We start from the raw sequence: 16,457 nt of genomic DNA, 5'->3' as shown, positions 1-16,457 counted from the left end.
TTCCCTTGACTTTATATAAGCAAATAATAATTTTCTTACTCCTTACAATGTCGTCAATTGACATACATTTTTTTTAAAGATTATAGTCTATTAACCGAATGCCTTTATGTGGTAATTCCAGTTTCTTCAGTCTTACGTCTCTTTTGAAGTCTGCAAAACTAATACCAGCTGGGAATAATGACTTGCTTTCTGAGTCGTGTGATTAATGCACATGATTTCCTCTTCTTGCGTTCGTTCTGTCAATTCGATTATTCTGGCTTTCTCAGTCCTTGCGCGATATCATGCATCATTTCAAAATTTCTTAGTATGTGTCTCCATCTACATTAGACCTATGCAGTTACACGATAGTCCTCCTTTTCTTTATTACCTCACCAACCTCTAACAACTAGCACTGTCTACTGTGGCCCACTAAGCCATTTTTACATTGCTAAAGCCTAATCTAAGTGCACTGGGCTATTGTATCGTTATGTTCCTGTCACATTCATTTAAAATGATTTAGTGGTTCATGTCAAGCCTACTGAAAGTTTTACCTTCTCATATATATATATATATATATATATATATATGTGTGTGTGTATACTGTATATATATAACGCTAATGAATAAACGAATCTATAAAAAGAGTCTTTTTGCAATACTGACTCGTAATAACATTTTCCACATGTTATGTTTTGTCTGTGACACATTTGATTTGCGATTAATTTGTATTTTGCGATAGACAGTGTTTTATTTTGTGATTAAGACTGTATTCAAGTAAAATTTATATAAACAGATCAATTGCTGGACCTCAATAATTTCCTGGTATTAAGATTCCGGTCCAAAGACGAAATCATTACATTTTCTATGTTTCTCTTTGCCTGTGACTTATTTGATTTATGATTAATATGTATTTTAAATGGTTCTTATTTTGTTTTCATGTATTCGTGTGAATTTAATTAGAAATAAACATTTGTTGGTCCTCAATAATTGTTCCTGAAATAAAGATTCCGACCCAAAGACGAAATATTTTCCACATGCTTCACTTTTCTGTGACACGTTTGTTTTGTGTTTAATTGTATTTTACAATAGACAGTGTTATTATTTTGTGTTTAAGATTGCATTAAAGTGAAGTTAATTTAAATCAAACATATAAATTGAAATTTCCTGGTCCTCAAGTATTTCCTAAAATTAAGATAACAGTCGAAAAACTTGAAGTAATATTATCGTATCCATGTTGTTTCGTCTGTGACATATTTGTGTATATAGGCAGTGTTCTTACTTTGCGGTTAAGGCTGTTTTCCAGTAAAATTTCCATAATTCAAATGGAAATCGCTGCCCATCAGTTGTTTCCGAACTCTCGGGAGACATTACGCTTGATGTTGTTGTTCTTCACAGCTGATCGGCAACAACATGGCGAACGTTACCAAGTCCGTCCTCCGGCTTTCGTCTTTAAGTAGACTGCAGAGTTTAACTGGGACCCAGTCAGTGAGATATGGAGGAAGTAAGTCAGTAGAGTGTTCTTATGTAGAGATTTTTATTAGTATTGAGAGAATAGAGTAGTATTTATGAAATAGAAAACCAGGTTATTACCGTATCCCACGGGATTATGGAATCCTAGGTCAACTGGCTAAAAACAATTTAGGTTATTATAATTAGGTTACAACCCAGAAATAAATAGCCACGCATGAAGAATCTTCTAAACATTAATTTAAACCCAGTAATTACCGTCTCAGGCTGGGTGCGGGCGTGCAATGATGAAGTAAAATGTCGATTTTTCGGTATCGTAAATCAGCTGTCCTTCTTTTCAACAGGTTTTGTTCTACACTTTTAGGGGTCCTGATACTGGCGGTGCATCAGTTTGTTGTCGGCCAAATGGAATGTCCCCTCGCCGTGTTTAGTACTGGCCCGGGGTGGGGGTTACCCATACATTAACAAGTGCTCTGTCTTGTGAAGATCGCGTATGGAAACCCCTTGTTGGATGGCCTTCGGGGGTTAATTACAGGTTAATTAGACTCGAGCGCCAAAAATGAAAGGTAAAATCGTAATTAGCAACCAAAAAACTGTAGAAGAAGTCAAGTTATAGTGCCGTCGGCGACGCGGAGCTACCCTATAGTTCCACTGAATTGGCTTCGTAGATCGAAGTAGTAGCTCCGTGGCAGCAATTTCCTTCTAACTTGACTAATACAGTTTTTTGGTCGCTAATTATGGATTTGCCTTCAGTTTTTGTCGCCCAATGTAATTAACCCCTAAGTCCATCCAACAAGGGGTTTCCATACACAATCTTCACAAGACAGAGCGCGGGTATATATGTCGCTTTGGAACGGTTCATATCCCGTCCAGCAAGTGCAGTAACTTGTTAATGTATGGGTACCTCTCCCACCCCCCCAGTACTAAACACAGCAAAGGGACATTCCACTTGGCCAACAACAAACAAATGCACCGCCAGTATCAGAAGCCCTAAAAGTGTAGAAAAAACCGATTTCAAAGGTAAAAACAGACGCGGAGCTAATACTTGGAATTACCTACTAACAATTTCAAGGCCCATAACACCCTCCTTTGTTAATATAACTAATGAACTAGGCTTCTGATTCATGTGAAACCGAAACCGCCAGAGTTTGAGGCACCAACCTAATTAAGAAAAATGGAATCTAGCATCTACTCCGCATTATTGTCTTACTTTATATCGAGAAATGTCATCTCAATTTGGTGGGCATGGTGAGAACGGAAATTAAGACCTGGCAACTAGGCGCAGAATGACGTGTGTCGACCATGACGTGTGGCCCCGTGACGTTTACACCTGCCACGCCCCCCTTTCTGTATGGTTATCATTATATCAGTACGAGAAATTATATATATATATATACCTTTGATAGAGATAAGGTGTTTTTATTTTTCAATACAGGTATGCAGTCATTAGTAGGTTGAAGTTATGGAATGAAAAAATGTTCGGTCTGGCAAAGTTTAAATTGGTCATATTATTTTATTATTCCCTGATTTCAATAACGTCACAAAAGTAATTTTAGATGAGTTTAATCGTGCTATATGTGAATTGATTATTGGTGAATATGATTGTTGAGGGTGCGCACATAATATGATCATTATAAATATTTAATATGGCCGAGGATTGGATGGAGATGAAAGGATAGTAATACTTTATTAACAATAAGTGTATTGTACATAGATAGTAGTATAGCCACTAACATTTTAATAAATAAAGTTACAAGACTGAAGTAGAATATATATATATATATATATATATATATATATATATATATATATATATATATATATATATATATATATATATATAGATATATATATAGATATAAATAATTAAATAAATATTCACTTTTTATTACCCTCAAAACTTTCTAAAATAAAATCTTCCTCTTCGTCGTCACTGGCGAGACTTATGATGATGGGATCCACACTGTCATGGATGTTATCTAATGACCAGTACTCTCTCTCAAAGTATTCAGAGCGCCGAACAGCATTTGCCCACACGTCCTCTGTCACACACAACTTTGCTTCATTCAGTCTTGCATTGAGGTCCATTTGTGTAAAATAGTGAAGGGATGATTGAACTTACTTCTTCATGACACCCCATACTTGCTCAATAGCATTTAGCTGTGGGGTTGCTGGTGGTAGCTGCACTACTTCATGACCCCACAGGCGAATGGTATTGTCCACTGTGAGTCTGGGAGGTGGTCGATTTTCCTTGCATATTTTGAGCAGTTCAGGTTGCAGAGCGTGTGGTGGGTATGTGATATTGCACTGCTGCAACCAATTTATTAGATTGCCTTTTTTGGTGCCAGTAGTTGGACAGTGGCTCTCCTCTGTAAGGTGACTGTCGTATGGAGCGTTGTCGATGACGAGAACTGATGGCTCTTCTAATGATGGTAGTAATTTGGTTGTCAGCCATCGCTCGAAGAGTTCGACATTCATTTCGCCATGGTAGTCCCCACTATTATTCTTTGCTGTATAGCAAAGGAATGACTCTTCAATAGAGCCCTTGTTGGTACCAGCTGCTACCACGACTAAGCATTCACCATCTCCTGGCAGAACCTGTGGGCTATATGTTGTAGTTGTGGATGGTTGAGTTGTGTCCACCCATTCTTTGTTGTGGCTCATCCTTGTAGTGAACCATGTCTCGCCTAAATAGACCACCTGTCTTCCTTCCTTATGAGACTGTTTGAGAGCCCTGAGAGCACGGATCCTTTTACATACTATGTCTAAGGACTCTTTCCTAGCATACATTTTTCGCTGTGTCGTCTTATATCAAAATCCCATCTTGTGAAGTACTCTCCAAAACAAAGTTTCCGATGTGCCTTCAGGTAATATTCCTTCCTTCTTGAGTTCCCTTGTCAGAGTAGTAATTGTAATGGTATCCTTTGACAAGAACTTGTTGTGAACATATCGACGAATTGTACCGATGGTAAAAGAGTCGAACACATCTTCAGCTGGCTGTGTGGAATGAGACTGTACTGAATCTGATGAGGGCGGTGATAATGGTGATGGCGATGGAGCTATTGATAGTGCTGGCAATGAGGGTGGTGATGGTGATGGTGATGGGACTGGTGATGGTGGTGGAGTTGGTTGTCCTACAATTGGCCGTAATGTGTGGTGCGCCTGACCATCTGACGAACGGCATTCCTTGTCATATCCATGACATCAGCAACTCGGTCATACGGTCTGTTTGGGTAAAAAGATATTTGTTCTCGTGTAATTATCTATCGAATAACCTCTCTCTTTATCTATATATATATATATATATAAATATATATATATATATATATATATATATATATATATATATATATATATATATATATATATATATATATATATATATATATATATATATATATATATATATATATATATATATATATATATATATATATATATATATATATATATAGAAGAGAGAGAGAGAGAGAGAGAGAGAGAGAGAGAGAGAGAGAGAGAGAGAGAGAATCTGATCTGATGATGAATAATATTCAACTATACATGTCTGTGATGGTATGCCATTAAACATGACAACATGATACCAACCTATTCAATCGGCTGATGAATAGTTAGAGGAATTTATTTCTGGTGATAGAAATTCATTTCTCGCTATAATGTGGTTTGGATTCCACAATAAGCTGTAGGTCCCGTTGCTAAGTAACCAATTGGTTCTTAGCCACGTAAAATAAGTCTAATCCCTCGGGCCAGCCCTAGGAGAGCTGTTAATCAGCTCAGTGGTCTGGTAAAACTAAGGTATACTTAATCCAATCTTCAGTTTATTGTTGTCTTGTTCTCTCTTGTAGTATGTTAAGAGTCGCAACACAAAAGCAGTACGACAACCTAATGGACAATGGTGAAGCATTGTAGACATGATATAAAATGTCAATAGTAAGCAGTAAGCAAGGTGTCAGCAGGAGCCCCTGTCAATGCCTGTATCTAACAGACGTGTACCTTCCCCAGCACGATCACCTCTCTGACTGCCATTCGAGATTTTGATTTTTTGTCTTCTTTTTCGTAAGAATTACCTATTAATTAAATAATAAACACAAGTGAGGCTAAAAATGAGTTTATTCAAACATAATAACTAGTCAGTATCTTTAGATTCCATCAAAGAGCAGTATAATTCACTACAACGTATATATTATTTGATAACCATACAGAAATGGGGGTATGGCAGGTGTAAACGTCATGGGGCCCCACATCATGGTCGACACACGTCATTCTGCGCCTAGCTGCCAGGTCTTAATTTCCGCTCTCACCATGCCCACCAAATTGAGATGACATTTCTCGATATAAAGTAAGACAATAATGCGGAGTAGATGCTTGAATCCATTTTTCTTAATTAGGTCGGTGTCTCAAACTCTGGTGGTTTCGGTTTCACATTAATCAGAAGCCTAGTTCATTAGTTATATTAAAAAAGGAGGGTGTTATGGGCCTTGAAATAGTAAGGTATTCAGTACCATGTGTATATATATGGTTGCTAGCCTACACTATAAAGTATACTCTATACATATACGGTGTAGTGATTATTAATATCGACTAATTCTGGAGGTTCATGCAGATTGACTTGTGATAATTCAATACAAAGAGAAATTGAATAACAAACAAGAATTAGCTTAGCCTTCACTATGGTATATTGTGTACATACACGGTAGCATAGCCTACATTATACTGTACTGTACTCTATATTCACATATTAATGTCGTATTATACAAACATCACCATAATGAATATGCGTCTTTTCCATGGATCTTTTAAAATGTTATGCTTTACTTCACTGTATCCAATAATATTGTATATATTCTTACATTGATTTTGTATTATAAATTGCCATCATAGCGACCAGTGTTTTGGTTTGGAAATCGATTACGTGGTAAGTTTATTTCATCGTATTTGACTCAGTTCAGAGCACTTTTCTTGCTTCCAAATTTAGTTGACGTAAATGAATCTCTAGATACTGTATTTATATGGGGCAAGGTTATTTTTCCTTATACGAAGTGTTTTTAAGTCGAAATAGAACTTAAATCCGTCTCATTGTGAAATTAATTTAGCAATTTTTTTCGGTAATAGATGACGTTGGCCAATTGGGGGGCATGTTTGTTGTGTAAGAAGAAAATCAAGATTCTGTTCGTTATTTTCACTTGATTTCATCATAACACAGGCTTTACATATTTATCTTTTATCGGCGTGAAAACAGCAGTAATATGTGTTCATTCATGCCCAGTAGTTTTGATTAAAAGACTTCCTCTCCAATTTTATTTACGGTCGAGTTCCATCCATGTTGTCGATGCACGATAATTTATAGTCATTAGCAGCTTGAACATTTTCTCAGCTTCAGCTACAACTTGCAGCTTAAATTTAGCAGTATATTTCCTTGCCAATCTTTTATCTATAGTGATTAAGGGTGTAATGTCAAAATATATTGGTCCTATTCTACTTAACGATATTTGTAACGTAACTACGGTAATTGTTTACTTCTGTACGGTGGTTGGAATACAAGCAAAATGGCTGTTGTTATCCGATTCAATTACAGGCAATCCCTGGTTATCGGCCATCCCGGTTTTGCTGGCGCTTGCCTAGTTATCAACGCGATAACCGGGAATTTTTAAAAACAACTCCCGGGTTGTTATCGGTGCTGATCCAATACCACCATTTACAACCGGGATAAAGAGATGGAGGGATGGTCTATTGTAATTTCACTCTCTGCCTGATTTTCTGGTGGACCCACGCAAAATTTAAAACATTGCTGTGAGGAACAGAACCCGCCGATAACCATGAAAATTATATGAAACTACAGTGATTATGAAGCAAAACAACAGTTTCACGAATCGTGAGAATTGAATACAGGGGGTTTATTGTTTATGGCTGTATGCATTTACGGAAGAGTGTAAATTTTATTTATTAAATATTTGGGGAAGAATATGTCTATCACTGTCAAAGTTAACATTTACATCAGTTTTTAACTAGAAGAAGGATAAAAGATGGAGGAAAAGAAGTTGGTCTATTTGTGGACACTGATTTTCTTTAAACTCATGTTCTCTCTGCCTGATTGTAACACTGCTGGCTGGACCCAGCAGCTCAAAATTTAAAAACATTTTATGTTTTATTGTAGTTATATCGCAAAAAATCGAATTACCATGACTCAAGCACTACTTGGGTACCTGAGTATATAAAAAGTGCATTTAGTCATGAAAATTATATGAAAATACAGTGATTACTGAATATTTCTCAGTGGAAGATACTGCGAATGGGCAAATTTTCCTGCGAGTAATGTGTATACATGTTCCATAGAGAAATCCACGAATCGTGAGAATGTGAATACAGGGGGTTTATTGTATTAGCATTTGCAACTATATACATAAAAGAATACAGGCTCTGTGTACTTTACCTTTAGTGTGTGCTGTCCTACAAATTTGTATTTATTAAATATTTGGGGAAGAATATGTCTGTACACTGTCAAAGTTAACTGTTTACATCAGTAACAAAATTATATATGTTTCCATTTCATGGTCATGTATTTTGCGTGGGGAAGAAGAAAAAAAAAGTACATCCAGTTAGGGATGAACTTATTTTTTACTAATTCTTTTTTCTGTTTGAAAGTCAGTTCTGGACACTGATTCTTCTTTAAACTCATGTTCTGACATTTTCATTGACGTATTTTTATATACTGTATGTAACTTACCAATAATTACATAGCTATTAGTTTCTACTTTATGCAGCAGCTCAAAATTTAAGACTCACGGTAGCGCTCTTTTGTTTTGGGTGTAGTTATACTGCCCATGAAAAATCGCCCACTTTCAGGGAAGGATATGGTATTACTGAATATTTCTCAGTGGAACAGCTAAATACAGCTCGAATCGTGAGAATGTGAATACAGGGGGTTTATTGTTTCTGCAACGGTCAGTGACTGAACTCTTGGTCGTCCTACAAATTTTGGCAGCACTGAATTTGTTTACATCAGTAACAAAATTTTTTCACCAGATGGTTGCTGCTGTTCTTCATTTGATGAACTTATTTTACTTTGTTCTTTTTGAAAGTAGCGTGCTTTAAACTCTGTTAATTATACTGTAGCTAATTCAGAAGTTTTCTCTTTTATGACTTCCCTCTTTTGTTTTGATGTCTCGATTGGACTAGTCATGTCTGGTATTCTGAATTTGACGTTTTTCACCGGATGGTTCTAGTATCAGGTACTTTGTAGTAAAGGCTGTGAGAATAGGTTGACTTCAGCCAAATATGACAATCATACTGTTTGTAGTTCATGCAGGGAGGGAGTTTGCTCTCCTGAACTTTGCTGTGATGAATGTAAAGATTGGGATAAGGGGAAGTGGAAGACTCTAAATGCACATTTAGATAAGTTACAGCGTGACAGACTTAGGAAAGCTACTGCTAGGGCTGAAGCAAGGGCTTTTGCTAGCCAGGTTTTGTCTCCGGGGGTTGATGTGACTGATGTACCTGTTCCTGCAACACCTGGGACCACTTTTTCCCCTATCTCAAGTCCTCTGACTTTCCCTGCAACTCCGATCCCTGGCTCTCATTCCTCTGATCCCAAAGCCATTGCCAGCTTAGAAGCTTGTGCTGACAAGAAATTTGATTTATTAGTGAACACCGTTTCTCAGCTTGGGAACTCAGTGCGTGTCCTCATGGACAGATTCAACAGTGTTAGTGCAGTGTCAGTGGAGGGGGCGGCTACTTGTCCCACCAATGCTCCTAGACCAAGGTCCCTGCTAAACTCCCCTTGCTCACCTGGGAGGAAGCAAACTGGCAGTCCAAGGGAGGTCGGTGGGGTTTGCCCACGAGGAGTCGTCGCATCATCCGAGCCTGTTGTCCATTTATCCCAAGACTCAGAGGATCACCGTTGGAAAGGCATCAGCTTGGCTGTGCATGCTGTATCTTCCAGTGACTCGGACTCCGGCGCTCATAAACGCAGTTGGCGCTTTGCCAATGATTTGAGACCATTGAAAAGGTCTGGCGCCCCTGTGGACGAAGACGTTCCCCCGGCTTGTAAGCAAGCTTTGGATAGGGCTCGTAGCCCTCTTCCATCCTGTAGTGTTTGGAAGTCTCCTCAAGCTTCTCGCTCCCTTTCGATGTCCACCAAGCACCACAAAGTGTCCAAAAAAGTGCTAGTTAGTCCAGTGTATGGACATAAAGTGTCCGAACGCCCAGAGTCCAAGAGTTTAGTGCCTGATTGTGAGAGATCAGTGTCCGAGCGACATTTGTTGGAGCATCCGTTGTCCGTGCTTCCAGCAAGTGGGTGCCCAGGGTTTGTGCATCCTGAGAGTGATCGTGTGTTGTCGGAGCGTTTAGCTCATGGACATCAAGTGTCCGAGTGTCCACCTTATGGGCACCCAGCACCTGATCGTCCTCCGTTTGGGTGCATGGTGGACCGACCGTCCAGTGTTAGCACTCGCCAGTGTTGATGTTTGTTCACTTACCAGCATTTGTCCAGCGCTATAGGTGGGACTTGCTGTTTCCAGTGTATCTCATGCCCATCCTCTTATGGTTCAGGATCCTTCCTTAGTCCCTATTCAGCGCCGCTTAGATAATATGTTGAACTTGTTACAGAAGCTATCTGCAGCAACTCAGGTTCCCTCAGATCCTCCGATGTCCCCGATTTCCTCTGAGGAGGAACCTGTGAAGGACGACGTTCCCACGTCAAACTATTTGTTTCTTTTGTGGTTCTTCCTGGTGTGCTATCAGGACTTCTTCTCTCCAGCTGCCCCTTCTTCTCCAGGTTCAGTGTTTATGATGCGACAACCCACAGGAACAACTAGGTTACCGTGTATGGTTGTCAGAGAGGAGGGTCGTAGGTAAAGCAGTATTTTGTTCGCCTCCTTCTCGTCTGATACAGCAGAAGTATCTGTCACATTCTACTGGGGAAGCTCTGTGCTTGGGAGTTTTTGCCTCCTCTCAAGGGGACTTCTCCAGTTTCATTGATGCTACTCATCAGCCAGCCTTCTCGTCCGCCAGGATTTTGTTTACTTCACCAGAGTAGGACCATTTACTGAAGGATATTTTTAAGGTCTTTGAGGTTCTGAGTTTCCTCGATTGGACTGTGGGTGTTCTAGCTAAGATGATCGAGGACTGCTCATCACTTCATGAGAATTTTGCCTGGGGTTGGTTGGGGGTTCTGGCCTGTGCAGATCAAGCAGTGAGAGACGGCCCTGTGCTTCGGCCTCTCCACGGCCCCTCAAGTTTTCACCTGGGTTCCCATTCCATTAGCGAGGTGGCTACACCTCATAGGAATCAACTGTCCTTATACCTGGACGATTGGCTCCTTTGCTTCCCATCAGAAGCCCAATGCAAGGAGGACCTTCAGAAGACCCTTCAACTTGCGCAAGAGTTTGGGTTACTGATAAACTTCAAGAAATCGCAGTTAGTCCCCACCACAGTCGATTCTATACTTGGGGACAGTGATAGATTCTCTGAATTTTTGGTCTTTCCTGTCCCAACAAAGGATTCTCAGTTGCATCTCGAAAGTCCTAAAATTAATTTTTCTTCCGTCCTGCTCAGCCAACGCTTGGATGAGCCTTGTAGGAACTGTCATCAATAGAGAAGTTTGTACTTTTGGGCAGGTTACATATCAGACTGCTACAGTTCTACCTCAGAGCCAACTGGCAGAGGAAAATATTTCCGGATTTGTTCGTCTTCAAAATCACCCCCAGGATCAAGGAGGACCTTTGGTGGTGGCTGGCAGAGGACAGATTCGTGACAGGGATGTCACTGTCTCCTGTGAACCCCACCCTAATGTTGTACTCTGATGCATCGGTTTTGGGTTGAGGAACCCTTCTTAACAGCTTAGAAGTGTTAGGTTTATGGTCCCCGACGGAAAGAGATCTTCATATAAATGTAAAAGAATTGAAGGTGATACACCTGGCTCTTCAGTTCTTTGCGACAGAGACCTTCGGAAGGACAGTTGTGGTTAATTCAGACAGCATGACCACGCTGGCCTACATCAGGAACCAGGGAGGAACCCACTCTCTTTTGCTGTGCGAAGCAGCCAAAGGCTTTCTTCTATGGGCACAGAACACCAGGACTACTGTTATGACCCACTTTGTCCAGGGCAGAATGAATGTTCTTGCGTATGAATTGAGTCGTGGCAAACAGGTTCTACCGACAGAGTGGACACTCATTCCACAGGTGTGCACCGACCCGTGGAAGTGGTGGGGAAAGCCGTCAGTAGACCTGTTTGCAATGTCAAGAAACCATCGTCTCCCTCTGTACTGTTCTCCGACACCAGATCCTCAAGCTTGGGTGCCTGATGCCATGTTGCAAGATTGGTCGGATCTTGACGTCTACACCTTTCCTCTCTTTAGCATGGTAAGAGAAGTGTTGAAGTTCAGCACCCACAGCAACACTTCAATGACCCTAGTGTCTCCCTTTTGGCCACGCAAGGAGTGGTTCCTGGACCTTTCTGAGTCTACTGGTAGACTGTCCGAGGCTTTTACCTCAGAATAGAAATCTTCTCAGACAGCCACATTTTCATCATTTTCACCTGGGCTTATCCACTCTCACTCTGACAGGCTTCAGACTGTCCGGGAGCTTGTCAGAGCAAACGAGTTTTCAAGGAAGGCTGCAGAAGCTATTGCAAAATGTAGGCGACGATCTCCTGCTGTAGTCTACCAGTTGAAAAGGACAGTCTTTCGTGGTGTCGAGACAGAAGCATATCCCCTTCTCAAATGACTGTAGCTCAGATTGCAGATTTATTGCTCTTCATCAGATCCTCGATAGGTTTAGCTACTTCAACCATCAAGGGATACAGAGCCATGTTGAATTCTGTCTTCAAACAAAGAGGAATAGGCCTTTCATCAAACCAGGGGTTAAGTGACTTGATAAAGCTTCTGAATACTTGTAAGCAAGATAGAAGTTCTGAACTTGAGTGGAATTTGGATATTGTCCTCAAATGGCTCGCGGGCCCACCTGTTGAGCCTCTAGAATCCTCTTCTCTTAGAGACCTGACAAGGAAGGCGCTTTTTCTGATGGCTTTAGCAAGCTACATGCCCTTGATAAGAGAGTAGGCTTCTCTCAAGGTGACGCTGCCTGCTCCTTGACCTTAGGATTCATGGCAATGAACGAAGACCCTTCTAGTCCCTGGCCACGTTCCTTCCCAGTCAAGAGCCTGTCTTAACATTCTAGGTCAAGCGGATCAGGAGAGAGTCCTCTGCCAGTTTGTTCTCTTCGCGAGTATTTACAAAGAACCAAGGAAGTTAGAGGCCCTTCTCCGAACCTGTGGTGCTCGGTTAAAAACCCCAGTTGTCCTTTATCCAAGACTGCCTTAACATTCTTTTTAAGAACTGTGATTTCTGAATCACACTCTAGGATCCAGGAAGATGTCCTTCCTTAATGCAAGGTCAAAGATTATGAAATTAGGGCAATGGTGACTTCGTTGGCCTTCAAACGTAATCTGTCACTGTCTTCTCTCCTGCAATCCACGTATTGGAGATGCAAATCGGTTTTTGCAGTGTTCTACCTGCATGATGTAAAAACAGTCTGTGAAAGTCGCAGTACTCTAGGCTCATATTTCACAGCTGGCATGGTGTTGGGTAAAGAGGGATAGGAAGATTTTCTTGGTTTCTCCTCTATCCACTCTCCTTGAATAAGGGTTGGTGTTTTTCTTGGGAAGCCTGATTGGCACCGTGTCATGAGTGCATCAGTTGGTTTGAATTTTAACAAGTTTGTGGTGAAGGTTTTAGTTTTCTGGTCATATTTTGTACTGTGCCCAGGACAAGGGGGCACACATTTCAATGTGTCTTTTTGGATTGTTAGCTTTAGCAACCTGCGATTAACTCCTGTGTTGCAAAGCACCCACTAAAGTAGAGGCGACTCTTGGCTCTACTGCCACGCCACTACAGGTCGAGAGGAGCTCTGACCGGAGCAGTACCTACTTGCCGTAGCTCCCTCACCAGGTAAGGTTACAACAAGCATTTCACGATGCCAGTTAAATTTTCTATTTCAAATTCATCTCCATCTCTGAGTGTTTTGATTAGTTTTGTCCATGTATCCCACCTCCTGTCAGTGTGGGAGTCAGCTATGTAATTATTTGGTAAGTTACTTATATAAAAATGACATTTTTATAATAAAATAAAGTTTTATATATACTTACCAAATAATTACATGATCAGAGCCCTCCCTCCTCCCCACTCATGGACATAGAGCATAAACAAATTGAGCTCTTTAGCTATGTTGTACCTATCCTTCCCCGAAAGTGGGGGGGGCAGTGTAACCACACCAAAAGCAAAAGAGCGCCACTGCGAATTTTAGATTTTGAGCTGCTGCTTAAAGTAGAAACTAATAGCTATGTAATTATTTGGTAAGTATATATAAAACTTTTTATTATAAAAATGTCATTTCTGTGCAGATTGGAATAAGGATTGGAAGCCTGGTCCATACCCAGTGACTCCTGAAGAACGAGAAGCAGCAGCACGCAAGTACGGATTGCGCCCTGATGAGTACGAACCCTATCCTGATGATGGCTTGGGAAAGGGTGATTACCCAAAGCTTCCACTTATTTCAGCCGATGCCCGAGACCCTTACCGTGATTGGGATTTTCCAGAACACCGACGTGACTTTGGAGAGCCGGTATGGGACTCGAGAATGATGAGGTTATTTGTGTGTTGCTCTGCAGTGCTGAATTCAATAATTTTGCAACTAAATAGGTCACCAGGTTTGGCTTCACTATTTTAAATGATGGTTTCCCTTTCAGATACAAGTGGACTATGATATGCACGGATTAGATCGGCTGGATGTTACCTCCAAACTTCGTTACTCTTTGGGTCAGCAAGCAATGGCATTCCTTGGCGTCATGACTGCCTTCTTTGTCGTATACTTTTATTTAGATGACAAGAAGATGCATTGGCCTGTGGTAAGCTATTAAGCTAAAAGATATAAGCAGTTATTGAATGTCACCTTAAACCTTGGTGTAGTCAATTGCCGTACAACACATAGGCGTTCCAATCACTAGTCAGGACAAACCGTGCCCAGTATAGCTTTGAATTGGGTTTTTCTCACACCAAAAGGGATTGCAGTACCTCCTCTTCCACCATGCACAGGATAGAAGATGTGGTTCTGTTGCTTATAAATTATTTTGTGTATTGTGTCCTTGTTGGTCATTTTAAATGCTTCATCGCTCCTGAGGGTACAAACCCTCTTCTTTTATATTGGTATACCTTTAGTGAAAGAAGGTCCAGTGGTTGAAGCTTGATAGCATGATAGTTGACCAGTGATAAGTGAGTGAGGGGGTAGGTTCATGGTTGGAGGTTGCTGGGAAGATTTTATCACAAAATAGGAAGGTAACAAGAAGCTGTGCTATTCAGATCCTGGAAGATAGATTGTGACCTAAGATTTTGGAAAGTTTTGGGCATATTGTGGAGAGGTGAGAATAGCAATTGGAGAAGGGATACATTTGGAAGTGGCAAGATGCTAACTGATAGGTTGGAAGGTCCAGAAAATCTAGGAGAAAGAGACTGGGACCAGGTGGGAATTTGGGTGGGTCATACATGAGGAGAAAATGGGAAGAACATCAGACATCTCATGCGTTGCAGAGAAAATCCAGTATAGAATTGTGAATGGGGATTACAAGGAAGAATAACCTGATGCTTCTTAGGTGAATCTGACTTGATATGTTTGCACCAGTAGCCTTAGATGGTCATTGATTTGGCATAGTGATAACAATGACCATTCAGTTCTGCAATGCAACCTAGTTGCATGCACAGTGTGAGGAGTGATGTTTGATGGGGCCATTCGATTGGATTTGATGATGAATGCTCTCTAATAGTTTGTAATTACCATGTCTGTTTTTATTTTTACAAGGTTAAGGTATTTCCTTGCTTAGCCAGATACATACATTGAGCTACAACTCTTGTTTAATTAGTACATGTGACATTCTCAGTTGGTTGGTGTGTATTGTAATATAAAGTTAAGTAAAGTATAAATACAGTATTCATCATTCTTCTTCATCTAAGCAGCTTTAGTATACTGTACACACAGCTTAATCTACCACCTGCGGAGGAAATTACAGTAATTTCCTTAATTGTAATACCAGTTTATGTGTGCTTTTTAACTTTTACCTAAAAGTACTTGACATTACAGAGAAATCTTCCATATTTGTGTCTGCCATTTTCATGTTTTTAGGCATTATATATATAACCTAAAAGTTAGAATTCAGTCTTCAGCAGAAAGACTAAAATTTTCATGTAATATTATGAAAGTTACTAATCCTATACTATATAACCTTCTTGCCCATGGGAAAAGTAATACACATTATTTGTAATCTCTTAATCTAGATCACCAGTTTTTCTGTTGTCTAATGTTCTTTATTTCTTTGACAGCTGGCAAAGCAGTTCCCAGGGCAAGAACAAGTGCACTACACTTTTGAGCCAGCAGAGTAGTCGGAGTGTCTGTTTGTAATATTGTTGTAGATATGAGAGAGTTACCGATATATGTAAAATATTACCACTTGGACAGAATGATTTGAAATAATGTAAGTCTTTCCAGGCTGTTTGTTTTCTCTTCCTTTGGTTTTTTTATCAGCAGAAAATGTCAGTAATGAAAATATATTTTGAAGAACAATGTGCAAAGCTGTTGTCATGTTAGATGATGCTAGAATTTTTCCGAAGCCATTTTCAGTAAAATGCATTGGTGAATACTTGGTGAATAGAACATGCTTCTACTTTGTACCTGACAATAGTAGTTTACTCACTGTTTAGATGAACTGTAATATATTTTATGCTGAAGTCTAAATGGAGTTATGTCAGAATGATTGAGTCATCACATAAAGATTGTTGCAAAGTACAGTACAGTACACTGAAATTGCTGACATACCCAGTGGTTGCTGTAAAGCATATATTATATACCTTGATAAAAATGAAAAGCTAAAAGCTGGCAAGTTGAATTCCTGTTACCTCAGATTGTTGTGAAGGGGACCATCTCAGAATATCAGTTGTTTAATTAATGAGTTTCTTTGACAGAAATCC

General features: G+C 40.0%; 1 protein-coding gene across 1 annotated transcript; it reads left to right on the top strand.

Annotated features, from left to right (window-relative positions):
* Positions 1–1,320: 1,320 nt before the first annotated feature.
* ND-ASHI (NADH:ubiquinone oxidoreductase subunit ASHI) lies at positions 1,321–15,978 on the top strand. The gene is made up of 4 exons (XM_067089062.1): positions 1,321–1,480; positions 13,844–14,064; positions 14,189–14,347; positions 15,813–15,978. Exons 1-4 carry the CDS (start codon positions 1,390–1,392, stop codon positions 15,870–15,872), a joined length of 531 nt encoding a protein of 176 aa, XP_066945163.1. The 5' UTR covers positions 1,321–1,389; the 3' UTR covers positions 15,873–15,978.
* Positions 15,979–16,457: the final 479 nt, after the last annotated feature.

Source organism: Macrobrachium rosenbergii, chromosome 45 (assembly GCF_040412425.1).
Source record: "Macrobrachium rosenbergii isolate ZJJX-2024 chromosome 45, ASM4041242v1, whole genome shotgun sequence".
In the NCBI taxonomy this organism is placed as follows: domain Eukaryota; kingdom Metazoa; phylum Arthropoda; class Malacostraca; order Decapoda; family Palaemonidae; genus Macrobrachium; species Macrobrachium rosenbergii.
Note: the sequence above shows the minus strand (reverse complement) of the source record. Positions and strands in the feature narration are given on the sequence as shown.

What these genes read in the sequence shown, in the direction of transcription:
- ND-ASHI (XM_067089062.1), top strand. Translation starts at nt 1,390, where the DNA reads ATGGCGAACGTTACCAAGTCCGTCCTCCGGCTTTCGTCTTTAAGTAGA. An exon ending in GACGTGACTTTGGAGAGCCG is followed by an intron (nt 14,065 to 14,188) that starts GTATGGGACTCG and finishes TTTCCCTTTCAG; the next exon opens with ATACAAGTGGACTATGATAT. An exon ending in AGAAGATGCATTGGCCTGTG is followed by an intron (nt 14,348 to 15,812) that starts GTAAGCTATTAA and finishes TTTCTTTGACAG; the next exon opens with CTGGCAAAGCAGTTCCCAGG.